Raw genomic sequence first — 18618 nt, forward strand, 5'->3', positions numbered from 1 at the left:
TGTTGGTTGAAATAAATTTCTAATTTATTCCTAATTAATTCAAAGCATGAAAGCCAAGAATTTATTCCTAATTTAAAATTGTGTCCAAATTTAGAAGAAGGCGATGAAGATTAGTGATAGAGAAATTTCCAACGAGCAAATTATTTTGGTGGAAATGTGAAAGTTTTGCTACATATGTGATGGGGCCGATGTATTTGGATAAGTCCATTCTGATGAATTAATACTCCATATACTATCGTTTGCGCACTACTAGGGGGTGGGTCGATACGATATATCGTATCGAAAACGTTGTATCGTGTATCGTATCAAAAATATCGATATGAAAGAATTTCATATCGTTATCGTATCGAAAGTTTCGATATATCGAACTTTCGATATAAAAAAAATTCATATCGTTATCGTATCGATATTTCGATATATCGTTAAATATCGATATATATCAAAAATTTTGATATATATCGATATATATCGAAAATAAAATATCGATATATATCGAAAATATCGATATATCGAAAATTTTCGATATATATCGTATTTTCGATATAAAACGATATATCGCGATATAAGAAAATTCATATCGTTATCGTATCGAAAACTTACGATATGATATCGTATCGTATCGAAAATTACGATATATCGAAAATTCGATAATTTTTCGATATTTTTCAATACGATACGAGCGATATATCATTTTTTCGATATTTTTCCCCAGCCCTACGCACGACCCATTGACCCGTGACCCATTTTCCACGGTGTGTTTCTTTTAGATACAAAATTATCATGATAATAAAGTGTGTTCTATTATTCTTTTTTTGTTCCGTCTACAATATAGGTCTCATTTAACTTTTCTTATTGGTTTTTGGTTTCCTTACCCATCAATTCATTTTATTTATATTTTATTATAAAATTATAGTATAAAGGTAAGATTCACATTTTACTAACTTTTTTACTCATTTTATTTTTTAAAATAAAAAAATTTCTTAAAACCCGACCTGATCAAAATGAGATATTTATTTCCGCACAGACTGAGTATAATGGTGTGTATAAGATTCGTTCACACAAGGAGGGAGAATGATTTATGAATATATACAAAGTCGCATAATTTATATGGTAATACTCTTATCTAATACTCCCTGGTCCACAAAAAAATAGACAAGTTTTATCATTTTGGGACGTCCACCAAAATTAGACTAATTCAATAAATGAAAAGTCTTAAATCAATACTAACCATATACAGTTGTGGATCGCACTAACACTACTTTCAACCATATTTTCCATTTCTCCCTCTTACTTTACCAATTATGCATTAAAACTCGTATTATTTTACAACTTTCTCTATTAAATAAAAGAATAAAATAAAGTATTATTAAGAGAATAAAATATACTCCCTCCGTCCACAAAAAATAGAGCAATTTGTGTATGGCCCGGGTTTTAATGTAGAATTGGTAAAGTAAGAAAGAAGGGAAAAAAGTAAGAGATGAGGAGAAAAAGTTAAGCGAGAAGTAGTGTTAGTGGAATGATGTATATGGGTTATTATTTGTTGAAAACTTTCCATAAATGATTGTGCTCTATTTTTTGTTATTTTTTGTGGACGGCCAAAAATGGTAATTGTGTTCTATTTTTTATGGACGAGGGAGTAATAAAGAATAAATTAAAAATTATTAAATATGTTAGATTTTAAAAAAAGGTAATAATTTAATTTAATGAGGCGATAAAAAATACGATCCATTAATAACAGAATACCAATAAAATTATAGGAAAAAAACAATACGAGTACTTGGAGCTACATAAATTTTCGTTTAAAAGTGTAACTAATCTTAATTTGAACTAGAAAGACAAATTTTAAAGATTCAAGTATATCCAAGTAGATATCAAACTATATCTGCCCCATAATTAATTAATAAATGGAGTACTATATAAATCATATAACACCTAACTTTCGATATTCACTCCAATATCTATGGGCGTATCCTTCAAAGGCTAACTAGGTTTTTACCTTTTTATAAGTATCGTGAACTCCATTTCCTTATTCAAAACTTCACAGTTTCAAAGAGCATCTAAACTGTTGCATCAATGGCCGGAAATGGGGAAGGACGGGCGATCGGGATCGATTTGGGCACGACGTATTCGTGCGTGGCAGCATGGCAGCACAACCGCGTTGAGGTCATAGCCAACGACCAGGGCAACCGCACCACGCCCTCTTATGTCGCTTTCACCGATAACGAGCGTCTCATCGGAGAAGCTGCCAAGAATCAAGTCGCCAATTTTCCAACTAACACCGTTTTCGGTCAGTTTTTTGTTTTCTATTCTATGCACTTATTATCTCTTCATTCAATCTATTTTTTATGGTGTTTTTGTGAAGAAATATAGGAAAAAGTACTATAACTATTACACTCCAGTCCATTCCATCATACCAAGCATGACCTAAAACGTCGATGTTTCTATCATATTTTTTTAATGTATTATGCAGATGCAAAGAGGATGATAGGCAGGAAATTCAATGACCCAATGGTTCAAAGTGACATGAAACTATGGCCATTTAAGGTCATTCCTCACCCCACCGACAACAACAAGCCTATGATAGTGGTGACCTACAAAGGAGAGGAGAAACAGTTTTCAGCTGAGGAGATCTCTTCAATGGTGCTCTCCAAGATGAAGGATATCGCCGAGGCCTATCTTGGAGCGTCTGTGAAGAATGCCGTCGTCACCGTGCCTGCCTATTTCAACGACTCTCAGCGTCAGGCCACCATGGCTGCTGGAACCATTGCTGGCCTCAATGTTGTAAGGATCATCAATGAGCCTACTGCTGCAGCCATCGCATACGGCCTGGATAAAGGGGGTGATGTGCCTAAGAATGTGCTGATTTTCGACCTTGGTGGTGGCACATTCGATGTGTCTGTGGCCACTATTGAGACCGATATCATTGAAGTGAAGGCTATTGCTGGCAACACGCATCTCGGAGGGCAAGACTTTGACAGTAGGATGGTGGATTATTTCGTAAAAGAGTTTGAAAGGAAGAATGGTAAGGATATTAGTATGAATCCAAAAGCCTTGAGGAGATTGAGGAGCTCTTGTGAAAGAGCCAAGAGGATGCTTTCTTCCTCTTCCCAAACTAATATTGATATTGAATCTTTATTTGAGGGGATTGATATGTTTTCAACCATCACTCGTGCTAAATTTAATGAGCTCAACATGGATCTGTTCAGCAAGTGCATAAAACTGGTTGAGAAATGCCTGAGTGATGCAAAGATGAAACGGAGGAGTGTGGATGAGGTGGTGCTGGTGGGCGGGTCGAGCAGGATTCCGAAGGTGCAGGAGCTGTTGAGGGAGTTTTTCAATGGGAAGGAGGCATGCAAGAGCATTAATCCAGACGAAGCCGTGGCGTATGGTGCTGCAGTGTTGGCAGCCAAGTTGAGTGGTGAAGGCAACGGCAAGGTGCAAAAGCTCGTTCTTTTGGATGTTACTCCGTTGTCTCTTGGTATTGAAATTAATGATGATACTATGTCAGTATTTGTTCCAAGAAATACACCAATCCCAACAAGGAAGGAGAAAATTCACCACACGATGCATGACAATCAGACCAGTGTGAAGTTTCCAGTCTACGAGGGTGAAAGGAGCAAGTCAAAAAAAAACAATCTGCTAGGTGAATTCATACTCCGAGGCATACCACCAGCGCCCAGAGGTGTTGCTAAATTCAAAGTGTGCTTCGACATAGATGAGGACGGTATCTTGAATGTGTCAGCGGAGCACATAACGACTGGAATAAAGAACAGCATCACCATCACCAATGACAAGGGTAGGCTGTCTAAGGAAGATATTGAGAGAATGATTCGGGATGCGAAGAAGTACAAGTTGGAGGATGAGGAGTTTAGGAAGAAGGTTGAGGCTAGGTGTGCTTTGGAGGACTACGCCTACGACACGAGGGACACCATTAGAAGTGCAGTTAGGCTCAAAGCAAAACACAAGAAGAAGATGGAGGATGCTTTTGAGTCTTTCACAAAGTGGTTGGAGTGTAACAAACATGCAGAGGCTGATGATTTTAAAGACAAAATGAAAGAGCTCCAGACTATTTTCAATCCCATCATCGCCAAGATGATGTAAGAATGAAAAATGGTGATTGGTAAGATATCGTGGGCCTTTACTTATATCTATAACTAAGATTTATTTTATCATATTTTGTGTGATGATTCCCAAGATACTATTACTAGTTTATATTCCTCTTTTTTATATATTTTAGTTTCTTCTTCTTTGCTCTTTTTATTGTTTATGCTTTAGCATTTAGCATATTAGTTAGTTTAATGTGTTTTTTAGATTTCTAATAGTGATTCACTTAAATTTATCTGAGTACTGTTAATTACTATATCTTATTTCAACCACAACATATCATTGAAAAGAGGCTTGCTCATAGCATTTCATAAAAAGGTTCAAAAGAAAGTATTCTAGGACAATGTTGGCTTGTAGTATGAAGATAAAGAAATTTTCCGCCTCCGGCTAATACACAAAAGAAGCAATGACAGCGAAGACGTTCTCACTCTAGTCGGAGCTGAGTAATAGTGGTCAAAATGGTCAAAAATCCGCAAAGCAGGAGGTGAAAATGGTGTTGAGCAATGGATTGAGCAATGCATACTTCAAATAATCGTTCAAAGACGCCAAGGGTAAATTTATATGTTTAAGCAGAAAGGAAATAAATAACAAATATAGAAGAATATGAACACTTCCTTAAAAAAATAAAAAGAGGCTTATAAAAAATAACAAAAATCAATATAGTAACTTAAAGCTAGCAATCATCCTCCACAGTCTTCTTGTCTGCTGCTGTGAGATAGCTGCACTTCTAACTTTGTTCCTCGTGTTGTATGCGTAGTTCTCCGAAGCATACCTCCTTATTCTTCTTCCTAAACTTGTCATCCTCCAACTTGTACTTCTCCGCATCCTCAATCATCCTCTTGATTTCTTCTTTAAACAGCCTGCCCTTGTAGTTAATGAAGGTGATGTTGTTTTTCACTCCATTCTCTGTGTGCTCCGCTGACACATTCATGATACCATTCTCATCCATGTCGAACCAGACTTTGATTTTAGGAACACCTTTGGGCGCTGCTGGAAAGCCTTGCAGTGTGAATTCACCTAGCAGATTGTTGTCTGTTGCCTTGCTTCTTTCACCCTCGTACACCCGAACTTTCACACTGGTCAGATTGTCATACGCCGTGATGAAACCTTTCCCCTTCCTGATTGAGATAAACGAATTTCTCGGAATAACTACATCCATCACATCTCCATGTTAAGGTCCACAAATTAGGCATGAGTAAAGCAGTGAACAGATCTATCCCCTCAAACAACGACTCAATCTGAATTTGGGTTTCCAAAGTGGAGGAAAGGATCCTCTTGGCTCTTTCACAAGCACTCTTCAATCTCCTGACAGCTCTTGAGTTCCCACTAATATCTTTACCTGTCTTGCTTTTAAACTCTTTCACGAAGTGATTCACCATCCTGTTGTCCATGTCCCGGCCTCCAAGATGAGTATCTCCGTCAGTAGCCTTCACTTCAACGAGACCATCCTCAATCTTGGCCACAGACACATCGAACGTACCACCACCAAGGTCGAAAATCAGCACATTCTTCGCCACATCACCCCCTTTATCCAGTCCGTATGCAATGGCTGCAGGCGTTGGCTCATTGATGATCCTCATACCATTCAGTCCGGCAATGGTTCCAGCATCCTTAGTGGCCTGACGCTGAGAGTCATTGAAGTATGCAGGGACAGTTACCACAGAATCCGTGACAGTAGATCCAAGATATGCCTCGGCAATATCCTTCATCTTAGTGAGCACCATTGAGGAGATCTCCTCAGCCGAAAACTCTTTCTCCTCCCCTTTGCAGGCTACTACAATTATAGGCTTATCATCAGCACCATGAATAACCTTGAATGGCCAAAATATCATGTCTTTCTGCATTAATGATGCTAACACTGAACAGCTCTACAACTAAAACAAAACAAAATATCAAAAGCAATGCTTCATAAATTTCAACAAGGAACTGGAAATACACTATACCGTTGAAAGAAGCCCTCTAAAATGCTCGGCGGCGGCTCACCAAATCGAAATATATAAAGAAATAAAGTAAGGTGGAGAAACCTGGTAGTCTCTCTAACTTCCATCTGTCTCTCCGCCTTCCCAACAAGTAGTAGCATCGTCTCTCATTCTTTCGAAATCTCCATCCTCCCAACTAACATTGCCTAATAAAAAATATTTTATCATTACAGTGAATTAGTTGTACTGAATAGAAAATTTTTACTAAAAAATTAAGGTTTTTTTTTTAATTTGATAGTAAGTAGGAGTACTTTTAATAGTTATAACTTTATTTAGCATATAGATTAATATATTTACAACTAAATTTACTATTCAAATTTGAAGTTATCTACTTAATTACCTATGTTTCGAATTTATTTAACAGAAAGTAATACTCCCTCCGTCCCTTATAATTTTACTCACTTTGACCCGGCACGAGTTTTAAGAAATTTAATAGAAAGTGAGTTGAAAAAGTTGGTGAGATGTGGGTCCTACTTTAAAAGTATTAGTTTTATAATAAAATGTGAGTAGGAATGAGTTAGTGGAATATGTGGCCCACTACCAAAAATGGTAAAAGTGAAGTGAGTAAAATTATGTGGGACGACCCAAAATGGAATACTAGGTAAAATTATGGGGGACAGAGGGAGTAGTAACAAACTTGTTCTCCTAATATTTTTTAAAATGTACTATCATCATGTGTATTTTTTATTAGACTGTTTTAGGTGTATAGAATATTTACAAACGTGGGAGAATTAGGGTGACACCATGTTTAGAGTGACATATAACACTTTTCCTAGCTCTTAGATACATAAAATGGACGCCTAGGATTAAATTTCATGAATAGAGTGCATATTGCAGTTTACCTTATAAGAAATCTTTATCTATAAAATATCTATTCCAACATCATTTTTTTTATTCCATTCTATTTTATTTATTTTTGTCCAATTCATTTTGTTCCAATCCAATTAAAATATTTCAACAATTGATAAAATAATGTGATTTGTGGTTGTGGCGTGACCATTATTGGACTGGACAAGTTTTTTGTGGCTGTGGAAGAATTTTTGTAACTGTGCATTGGTACTCCCTCCGTCCCATAATAGATGTCACACTTTCCTTCTTAGTTTGTCCCACAAAAGAGGTCACATTTCCTTTTATGAAAAAAGCTTTCTTTCACATTAATATAAATATAATATTTTCTCTCTCCACCTAATCTATAAAACAACTCCTAAAATTCCGTTTCATTCACTAAGTATGTTATTTATTATGGGACGAAGGGAGTATTTACAATGACCGGGTATCTCTCAATTTGATACGTTATCACGCCGCCAAGCCCACATCAACCAGCCCAACTCCAGATGATGGGCCACATCAAGCCCATCGACTAGCCAAGGCAAAACGGAAAACAAGAATTGCAATTAAACTCAGTGTAGAACAATTATCCCAAAGACGCTTAAGACAATCCCCCATAGTATTTATTCAAATCCTTCCATATATACCCTCAGTGGCGGACGCAGAAATTTTGTTTAGTAGGGGCTGCATTGTACTCTATCCATCCGTATTTATAATCTCATTTTGACTCGCGCAGCACGAGTTTTAAAAAATTGTTTGTCACTTGTGAAGAAAAATGATGGAAAAAAGTTAGTGGAAAGTAAATCTTATTTTTATACTCCATATATTGGGTTTATAATAGAATATGACTATGATTTAGTTGAATGTGAGGTCCGATTATCTAAAATGGAAAAAGGGGATAAGAGTTTAAATCGTGGATATTCTAAAATGGCAAATAAGACAATTTTTCATGGACGAGGGAATAACCATAATTTTCAGTTTTACGGTGAGATAAATAATTATAAGCATCTTAGAACTTTAAAACAAATATATATCAGAAGAACTCTTCTAAATAAAATTCTTATTAGATGAGAGAATTTAAAAAGATGACAAAATAACAAGTATATTAGTAATGGAAAATTGAATTGAATTGAAAAGAATTAGAAAGAAAATCAAAAAGTTTTTTTACAATTGAATTGATAAGAAAAAAAATGTAAGAGAAATTAAAATTATCAATGAAAGCTATTTAATGTTTTTTTTAAAAAATTAAATAAATAAAGAATCTGCATTGTTTTAATTAATCATAAGTTTTCAAATTGAAATAGAATAGGTTGTACTTGTAGTACTATGTTTTTCATACACTTAAACCAACTGGAAGAAATTAGAGTATAAATGTATAATAACACTTGCAAATAAATTGGTGGTTTTTTTAAACTATTTGTGGTTTTTAAAAGAGGCGGTTTTCAATTTACAGTCAAATCCCAGTGTGTCATTAAGGAGTACAAATAATATTATTATATTGTATTATTTATTTTATAATACCCTCTCAGGTCGTCTTCTTCCTAAATGCTGCGGTATCCATCATTTTAGTCTGTAGTTCAGAATCTTAGATTCAGCCCCTCCTTTCATTCTACTTTCAATAATTTACTCTCCAGCAGCAATTTTTGGGAAGGGCTGAAGCTCAATTTCAAACTTTTTGAAAATTTTGCAAGAAGAAAAAATGAAAAATAAAAATTTGGGGAAGGGTTTAAGCCCTCGCCCATTGCTTACTATGTCCGCCAATGTATACCCTACTACTATTGCACGTGAAACATTTAACTTGGGCACATATTTTTTTAAGCAGAATTGTTGCTTTTTACCATAAAAGGAAATATCTCGTTTATAATGGGACGGTTAAAAAAAGGAATACGCATCACTTGTAAAGGAAAGGAGGGAGTATCAATCATAGACGTTTATTAGATAAGAATCTCATAAAACTTGCAGGTTCAAATACATTTCTAATTTATTCCTAATTAATTCAAAGCATTATAGCCAAGAATTTATTCCTAATTGAATATTGTGTCTAAATTTAGACGAAGGCGATTAAGATTAGTGAGAGAAATTTCCAACGAGCAAATTATTTTGGTGGAAATGTGAAAGTTTTGTTAAATATCTGATGGGGCCGATGTAAGGATTGGTCCATTCTGATGAATTAATACTCCATATTAGACCTGCCCAAGGTTTATCGAACCGGCGGTTAAAACCGAAACCGTAACCGTCGGTTACGGTTCCGAACCGAAACCGTGAGAATTTACCCGAACCGAAACCGTCGATTTTTGAACCGTGGTTCGGTTCAGGTTCAAAAATTTTCGAACCGAAACCGTGCCGGAACCGCCGGTTCCGCGCGGTTTCAAACCGGAACCGCGAAAAACCGCCGGAAAACCGTGAAATCAAGCCGGAACCGCAAAAAACCGACGGTTTGGAACCGTGAAAAACCGTAAAAAAACCGCCGGAAAACCGTCGGTTCGGAACCGAAACCGAAACCGGCGGTTTTGGAACCGAAACCGTAACCGCGAAACACCCTCGCGGTTCGGTTCCGGTTCAACAATTTCCAAAACCGAAACCGGCGGTTCCGAACCGTAACCGTCGGTTCCTGAACCGTGGGCACCTCTACTCCATATACAATCGTTTACGCACGACCCATTGACCCGTGACCCATTTTCCACAGTCCAGCCCTTATATTATTTGATGTGTTTCTTTTAGATACAAAATTATCATAATAATAAAGTGTGTTCTATTTTTCTTTTTTTTTCGTCTACGATAAATGTCTCATTTAATTTTATATTGGTTTGTGGATTCCATATTTCATCAACTCATTTTATTCGTATTTTTTTATAAAGTTATATTAGTAGGATTCACATTTCACTAATTTTTCACTCACTTTCTTTTTGAAATCAAAAAATTTCTTAAAATCCGACCCAATCAAAATGAGATATTTATTTCCGGACAGAGTGAGTATAATGGTGTATATAAGGTTCGTTCACACAAGGAGGGATAATGATATTATGATATTAAACAAAGTTGCTTAATTTATAAGATAGTACTCTTATCTACTCCAGCGCCTTTGTCTTAGCGGCAAAGAATTTAGACATTATTGTATGAGGTGCCGAGTTCGAGCATTTAAAAAAAAAGAGGTAGTACTCTTATCTATTACTCCCTCCGTGAAAAAATAGAAGTTTTACCATTTTGGGACGTCAACCAAAATTAGACTAATTCAAAAAGTAGAAGTTTTAAACCAATATTAACTTTAAACATCATTCTAATTATGGACCCATAATCCACTAACACTACTTTCCACCACATTTTTCCTATCTCTTCTACTTTACCAATTGTGCATTAAACCCGTAATGTTTACAATTTTATCTATTTTTTTGGATGGAGGGAATACTTACTTTGTTATTCGATCCTAAAAATATGGACTTTTGGTACTGCATTAGCTTTAATGTGAAAATAATGAACTAGGAGAGAGTAACTCTCATAAGCTTATGTATATAGCTGTGCTAGAATTCATTCTTTTATAGCACCGGCGGATCCAAGTGGGAACTAGGGGGTACAAGTGTACCCCTAAAATGGTCTGATTTATTCTAAAACTCCGTGTCGAAAAGTTTCACCTCAACTATGGCGAAACGGAGGGAGTAGTAAATTAACTGAATTTGAATAAAATAAATAAAAGAATAAAATAAAGTAATATTAAGAGAATAAAATATAATAAAGAATATATTAAAAATGATTAAATATGTTAGATTTAAAAAAAGGTAATAATTTAACTTAATGTGACTGATAAAAAAAATTCTATCCAATATTAACAGAATACGAATAAAATTATAGGGATAAAGAATACGTGTACTTTGGACCTACTTAAATTTTCATTTTAAAGTGTAAATAATCTTAATTTAAACTAGAAAGACAAATTTAAAAGATTCAAGTGTATGTAAGTTGAGAACTGATAGATATCAAACTAGAGGAGTGTTATATTGCTAACTCGTGACTTAATTGATAAATACAATTAAATAATAGTAATTAGATATTCAAATTAAGGGCTTAGATGATCAATCCCTAAATGTCAATACGAACAACGAAAAACGTCAATAAGGCCATAGGATTAATTCCAAAAAATATCAATAAGTGTATTAATGTCAATTAACTACATGTTTAGTTATAACTAATTTTTAAAAGAAATCCCAAAACTTTAAATTCATATAACATATATCAAATTAAAGATAATTTCATAAGGATTCCAACGATATCCTACATGCATATGTTCCGACGTCAAAATTTGAAAAAAATTTCAAAAAATTTTAATTTTTTTTACGTACAGCAGAAATGTCAACATACTATATAAAATATGTGAATATAATACATGTAGAATGTCAATATAAGCAATGGGTTAACATTCTTAAAGCATTGTGTTGACATTCTCAAAGCATTGTGTTGATATTTTCGAAACACTATATTGACATTTTCATCCAAAACCGTTAATTTGGATTTTTTTTAATCTTTTTTTTATTTTATTAATAAAAATGAAAATTACACGTGGCAAATTGTAAACCAAACGTTTTCTAAAATCCTATGACCTTAAATTAGTTGTAGTTAACAATTAAATGATGAGTTAGCAATTGATCACCCCACTATCAAACTATATCTGCCCCATATTAAATTAATAAATGGAGTAGTACTATATAAATCATAGAACCCATAACTTTCGCCCCGAAATTTCTTTCCTTTTTTACGAGATTAATCGAGTTAATTGGTATTATTAATTTCTTTTAAAGATGTGTAATCGTAGAAATTCTCGTTGTGATTCCTACTTTGGAATAATCGAAGTGTGTTGTTTTGGAAATAAGATCAAATGGTAATGGCATGATCCTGTTCAAGTGTGCACTGTCTTTTTTTCGAATATGTTTCTTTGGTTGGTTTCTTTTTTTGTCTACTACGATTACGTAGCTAGTCCTAAGTTGTGGGGGAATTTACTAAAGCTTGTTTTGAAATTATAATATTTATTTATTAGTAACATAAGCCTACATTCTTACCAGATCGTTGCATTTACATCCTAATCTACGACTCAGTCGATATCTTGCGCTATAAGTGAATCACTATTAGCAATATATATAAACTTAAAATTAGTTTCGATTGAAATTATATGCTCAAGCAGATGAAACTAAAGAGCAAAGAGATAATCTAACAAAATCTATAAATAAATATATAAAAAGGGAGTTTTAGGAATATTTACAATAATGCCATTTTAGTTAATAATTTGGATTTAATTAAAAAATGTTTTTATTAATGAATTTCTAGATTTACGGCAGTTATAACTTATATGTATAAGGAGAAAATGGAGGAAATAAACGGACTGACAGTTACATATATGAATGATATTAAAGGATTGTGTGTCAATACATTTTGTTTTTATTGATGAAAATTAGCAGAATTACGCTGGAGAAGATGGACGGGGAATTGCAGAAGATTAAGAAGAAAATGCAGTCGCCGCCGTGAAGAAAATAGCGGCCTTCATTCTCTAACCTAATTATCCCTATTAAATAGAAGAGTGAACTACAAAAATGGTCCCTGGACTATGGGTTTATCTCGCCCATAGTCCCTGGACTTTAAAAATATCGCCAGTAGTCCCTGGACTAAGGGTTTATCTCGAAATTGGTCCTTTTGGCTTTTTTTGGTACGAAAATACCCTTTGATATTATTTTGGGGGATTTGGGCAATTTGGTCTTTTTACGCTTTTAACATTTTAAATCTGATATTATTTTAGTTATGTACTAACTTTGATATTATTTCAAAATTATCATTCTCCTTCCATTTTGTTATCCTTCACTGAATTTGTTTTTTTATTTATTTCAATATTAGATTTAATTTTATAAAATAAATTTAATATTTAGATTTTTAAATATCAATAAATTTTTTTAATGAAAACTATTAATTCATGGACACTATAAATATTGATTAAAACTATTAATTTTTGTTATTTAATATAATATTCAATTGAATTGAAGAAGTACAGAAAAATAATATTAATCATGATGGAAAAATAAGAGTTATTCTATTTAGCCTCCGTTCGGTTGTTATAATTGCTTGTGATTAAATATTGTGAAGTTGACTAAAAATTTGATCCTACTTAAAATTTTATATATGAGTATTTTTGTTGAAATTTTCTAGTAAATTTTGATTGTTTTCAAATTAATAAACAAATATTAGTCTTACATTAGATGCATATTTATTTCAAAATAAATTGTGTTATATAATCTATTTATGATTAAAGCTATTTAAAAAATGATTAAAACTAAGGCGTTGTCATGCCTTATTGATTACATAGTACTATACACTATCAAATATTGATTATAACTATTAATTTTTGCTATTTAATAATTTTTATAATTAAAAAAATTTATTGATATTTAAAAATTAAAATTTAAAATTTTATAAAATTAAATCTAATATTGCAATAAAAAAAAACAAATTCAGTGAAGGATAACAAAATGGAAGAAGAATGATAATTTTGAAATAATATCAAAGTTAGTACATAACTAAAATAATATCAGATTTATAATGTTAAAAAGTGTAAAAAGACCAAATTGCCCAAATCCCCCAAAATAATATCAAAGGGTATTTTCGTACCAAAAAAAGCCAAAAGGACCAATTTCGAGATAAACCCTTAGTCCAGGGACTATTGACAATATTTTTAAAGTCCAGGGACTATGGGCGAGATAAACTTATAGTCCAGAGACCATTTTTGTAGTTCACTCTAAATAGAAATAGGTCCTTATGATATAAAGTAGCCCAATTTATATATTTTATTTAGATTAGTGTAACTTATTTGGCTTTTGACAAAACATGGAGTTAGAAATAATAAAAATTTCATGTTTACTGCATCGAATAAATATTGTTAACAACTCTATATACTACATTTTATTGATCATATGGAAGACTTTAAAGTCTGTGTAAGAAATAATTTGGAGACGTTAGAAATTATTTTATATAATTATATCATTATTTTTATTTTTAATGTCATGATTAGAACCATTTTAAATAATATGGTATGGAAGAGTCTTATAAAGTTTGTGACAGTAAAGAATAATAGACATTTTGCTTACTCAATATGAATAGAAGTAAAACATTGAAAGAGAAGTTATAGGTATTTATTGTGTAAAATTATAAAAATAAAATAAAAGATGGCTAGAATTTAGAATTGGTAAACAAAACAACAATTTTTTATAAAATATATTTCATACACTAATAAAATTTACTACTTCCTCCTTCCAATTTAAAATGAAATACTATTTGGTTTTCTGCATGGGAATGTAGTGTTATTTAGTGAGTTAGTGAATAGAAAGTAAAGTAAGAAAAAGAAAAAGTATTGAGAGTGTTATTTCCATTTTTACAAACATTTAATTCTTAACGAGACAACCAACAAAAGAAACGTTTAATTTTTAATGGCTCAGACGAGGAGTACTTTAATCAAATGTATTATTGTAGATGTATATCATACTTATAATTTTAGATCTATATAATGATATGGTTTCTTATTTCAAATAAATATTTTATATTTTGAGAAAAGTCAAATGGGCCGTGCATAGTACGGTGGTGATACTAGTATAATTAAAAGTAGAGTAGTATAGCATAAAAGAGAACAAGCAACTCCATTACACAAATATGAACAAAAATCTTGATAGATAAAAGTAAAGAATGACAATCATCAATTTTCATTCTTAATTCATCTTGGTGATGATGGGATTGAAAATAGTCTCAAGCTCCTTCATCTTTTGTTTAAAATCATCAGCCTCTGCATGCTTGTTACACTCCAACCACTTTGTGAAAGACTCAAAAGCATCCTCCATCTTCTTCTTGTCTTTTGCTGTGATCTTTGCTGCACTTCTAATGGTATTCCTCGAATTGTAGGCGTAGTCCTCCAAGTAAGACCTGGCCTCAATTTTCTCCTTAAACTTCTCATCCTCCAACTTGTACTTCTTTGCATCCCTGATCATCCTCTCAATTTCTTTATTAGACAATCTGCCCTTGTTGTTGGTGATAGTGATCTCGTTTTTCAACCCAGTACCCACATGCTCTGCTGACACATTTAAGATACCATTCTCATCAATGTCGAAGCACATTTTGAATGTAGCAACACCTCTGGGCGCTAGTGGAATGCCATGGAGTTTGAATTCACCTAGCAGATTATTCTCTGTTATCTTGCTTCTTTCGCCCTCGTACACAGCAAAGAGTGCTCTGGTCTGATTGTCGCCGGCCGTCTTAAGAATTTTCTCCTTCCTTGTTGGTATAGGTGTATTCCTTGGAATAAACACTGACATCCGATCTCCATCAACTTCAATACCAAGGGACAATGGAGTAACTTCGAAAAGAACGAGCTTTTCCAAATTGTCATTGCCTTCACCACTCAACTTGGCTGCCAGCACTGCAGCACCACGAGCCACAGCTTCGTCTGGATTAATGGTCTTGAGCACCTCTTTCCCATTAAAAAACTCCTTCAACATCTCCTGCAGCTTAGGAATTCTACTGCACCCGCCCACCAGCACCACCTCATCGACACTGCTTTTCTCCATCTTTGCATCACTCACGCATTTCTCAACAAGCTCCATACATTTGTTGAATAAACCCATGTTAATGTCATCAAATTTAGCACGACGAATAGTAGAAAACAAATCAATCCCATCTATCAATGATTCAATCTCAATCGGGGTTTCGAAATCAGAGGAAAGAACCCTCTTGGCTCTTTCACAAGCATTCCTCAATCTCCTCATAGCTCTTGCATTCCCACTAATATCCTTACCCGTCTTCCTTTCAAACTCTTTCACAAAGTGATTCACCATTATGTTGTCCATGTCCTGTCCTCCAAGATGAGTATCACCGGCGATAGCCTTGACTTCAATGACATTTGCCTCAATCGTGGCCACAGACACATCAAACGTGCCACCACCAAGGTCGAAAATCAGCACATTCTTTGCCACATGGCTAGCAGCTCCTTTATCCAGATAGTACGCAATGGCTGCAGCTGTAGGCTCATTGATGATCCTGACAATGTTAAGGCCGGCAATGGCTCCAGCGGCCACGGTGGCCTGACGTTGAGAGTCGTTGAAATAAGCAGGCACTGTCACAACAGCATTCTTCACAGTTGATCCAAGATATGCCTCGGCGATATCCTTCATCATAGTGAGCACCATTGAGGAGATTTCCTCAGCAGAAAACTCTTTCTCCTCCCCTCTATAGGATACCGCGATCATAGGCTTGTCATCAGAGCCAGGAACGACCTTGAATGGCCAATATGCCATGTCACTTTGAACCGTTGGGTCGCTGAATTTGCAACCGATCAACCTCTTTGAATCTGTGTAAGAAATAATTGAATTAGATAGAGATGAGAAAACAACAATGTTTGGAGAGCATAACAAACGAAACATGAAACCAAGAAAATAAAATTGTGGTTGGACTGGTTTAGTAGCATCTGCTTCCACACATCACACTTCCTCAACCGTCAATTGCTAATTAACATTGATAAGAAAATAATTGCATTCCTTTTGCATACTCCATCCATTCATGATTTAAAGAGTGAGTCATTTTGATTTGATTTTAAAAAATTATTTAATCAAAATTATTTGACTTTGTAAATGAAAAGTGAACCAAAATTTATAATGATGGATATAATGGATAGATGGAATATGTACTGGAAACACATTATGTGGGGTCCACATATTAAATTTTGGAAAAATAAATAGATTTTCAAACATAAACGGATGGACTACATACCAATAAAAAGGCAATATTGAAGTTTGCATTTACTTCAATCTTTTAAAATATACTACCCACGCCGTGCGGGACGGCGGTCAGGAAGGTCCAGGGACGGAGCCAGAAATTCCATACAGATGGGGCAAAAATATATATAAAGATATTTTAAGAAGTAGAGAAGGGGCATATATAGAGGATGTTCAAAAAATTTTAAAACTTAATGATCAAAATAGTATAAATAATTTTTTTCAGCTGGGGCAATTGCCCCTTGTGATCCTCATATGGATCGGTCCCTGGGAAGGTCGCTATTACAAGCGATGAGCCGTCCCGAGGAAAGAGAGAGCACCAAGAGCACGGGCTAGGCCGAGAGAGTGGGACGGCGGTGGGACGGGACCTATTGCGTCCCGACCGCCGAGCCGTGCCGTGCCAAATTTTTAATATATTTTTTTAAAGAATTTTTTATTTCTACTCTATGTATAGAGTTCATTGCACTTTATTGGGAGGGCTGTGGAAGAGCGGTGAGAATGAGAGGGCTCTTCCTACTGTGAATGCTCTTAGATAAGAAAGTACAATATGCATCTGAAACAATAAAGAACGGAAACCATGCAAAATGGAATAGGAAACATACCGAAAACAGTGTTGAAGGGATTATTGGCAACTTGATTCTTGGCGGCATCACCAATGAGACGATGGGTGTCAGTGAAAGCAACCTGAGACGGCGTGGTACGGTTGCCCTGATAGTTTGGTATAATCTCAATCCTTTCGTGCTTCCACGCCGCCACACACGAATATGTCGTCCCCAAATCGATTCCAATGGACCGCCCTTCCTCCATTCCCGCCACTAGTGATTCTAAAACAGCGCTGCAATTGAAAGAAAACAGAAGTATGAAAACGAATACATTAAACGGTTGTCGGTGAAAATTTCAACAAGAAAATGAAGTGCAGGGTAAAGAGGGCCGCACGGCTTAGCTGATGAGAAGGGCATCCTAGGATATGCTGTGGATGCTCTAAGAAGTGTGTTTTGGAAATAGGGAAAATGAATTGAGAGAAGCTCTGATCATATACACTAGCAGCGGTGGCTCACCCGAAATATATAGGTCATAAGTAGAAGTAGCATGTCTTTTCCCCTCACCTCCCGCCATCACCATCACCATTTCCAAAACGACGAAACATTCTTCGAGTACTATAAAATGAATATTAATGTTGAGCGGCCGCAACTTGGGTATCCAATTAATTGGCACGGATTTAAGATATGTGTAAGTGGGTTGAAAAAATTTTACTCCATCCGTCCCGCTTTAAGAGTCTCGGTTGAGTCGGGCACATGTTTTAAGAGAAAAATGTTTGAGTGTATAATAAATAAATGTTGTAGTGGATGTTGGGACCTACTTTTAATTGAGTGTCCAATAAATAAATATTATAGTGGATGTTGGGACTCACTTTTAACACTTTTTTATTAGTTATAGTGGATGTTGGGACCCACTATTAACATTTTTAACACTTTTTAGGCATTTTTTTATTAATTTATTCCAATCGGGACTCCTAAAGCGGAACGCCTAAAATTAATCAACCGGGACTCCTAAAGCGGGACGGAGGAGTATAATAAAATGTGAATGCAATGAGTTAGTGGATTGCGGAGTCTATTATAAAAGTAGTAAAAAGTAAGGGTGACGTTAATAAGGAATGGACGAAAAAGGAAATTGGTGTCGATTAATGGAAGACTGAAAGAGGGGCGAAGCCAGGAATTGATGTGAGAAGGGGCAAAAATATATAATCAACAAATTTTGAAATACTGAGAAGGGGCATCTCAGAGAGAATCATAAGTAAATTTGTGAATTAAAAAAAATTAGCATTGATATATATTGAGGAGGGGCAAATGCCCCACTAACACCACTACATAGATCCGCCCTTGGGAAATAGTATATTCTAGTAAAATAATACACACATT

The 18618-nt window shown here is 34.6% G+C and overlaps 3 protein-coding genes across 3 annotated transcripts; 1 reads left to right on the top strand and 2 right to left on the bottom strand.

Moving 5' to 3' along the window:
- Positions 1–2070: 2070 nt before the first annotated feature.
- LOC125201478 (heat shock cognate 70 kDa protein-like) lies at positions 2071–5471 on the top strand. Its single transcript, XM_048099613.1, has 3 exons — positions 2071–2287; positions 2471–4094; positions 5354–5471. Exons 1-3 carry the CDS (start codon positions 2074–2076, stop codon positions 5421–5423), a joined length of 1908 nt encoding a protein of 635 aa, XP_047955570.1. The 5' UTR covers positions 2071–2073; the 3' UTR covers positions 5424–5471.
- Positions 5472–5523: 52 nt separating this feature from the next.
- Positions 5524–5936, bottom strand: LOC125224492 (heat shock cognate 70 kDa protein 1-like). Its single transcript, XM_048127902.1, has 2 exons — positions 5585–5936; positions 5524–5531 (listed from the first exon to the last, which is right to left on the bottom strand). Exons 1-2 carry the CDS (start codon positions 5934–5936, stop codon positions 5524–5526), a joined length of 360 nt encoding a protein of 119 aa, XP_047983859.1.
- Positions 5937–14558: 8622 nt separating this feature from the next.
- Positions 14559–17719, bottom strand: LOC125201580 (heat shock cognate 70 kDa protein-like). Its single transcript, XM_048099753.1, has 3 exons — positions 17636–17719; positions 17302–17534; positions 14559–16275 (listed from the first exon to the last, which is right to left on the bottom strand). The coding sequence occupies exons 1-3, from the start codon at positions 17656–17658 to the stop codon at positions 14645–14647; spliced, it is 1887 nt and encodes a 628-aa protein (XP_047955710.1). The 5' UTR covers positions 17659–17719; the 3' UTR covers positions 14559–14644.
- Positions 17720–18618: the final 899 nt, after the last annotated feature.

The sequence above is a fragment of the Salvia hispanica genome, chromosome 1 (genome assembly GCF_023119035.1).
Source record: "Salvia hispanica cultivar TCC Black 2014 chromosome 1, UniMelb_Shisp_WGS_1.0, whole genome shotgun sequence".
Lineage (NCBI taxonomy): Eukaryota > Viridiplantae > Streptophyta > Magnoliopsida > Lamiales > Lamiaceae > Salvia > Salvia hispanica.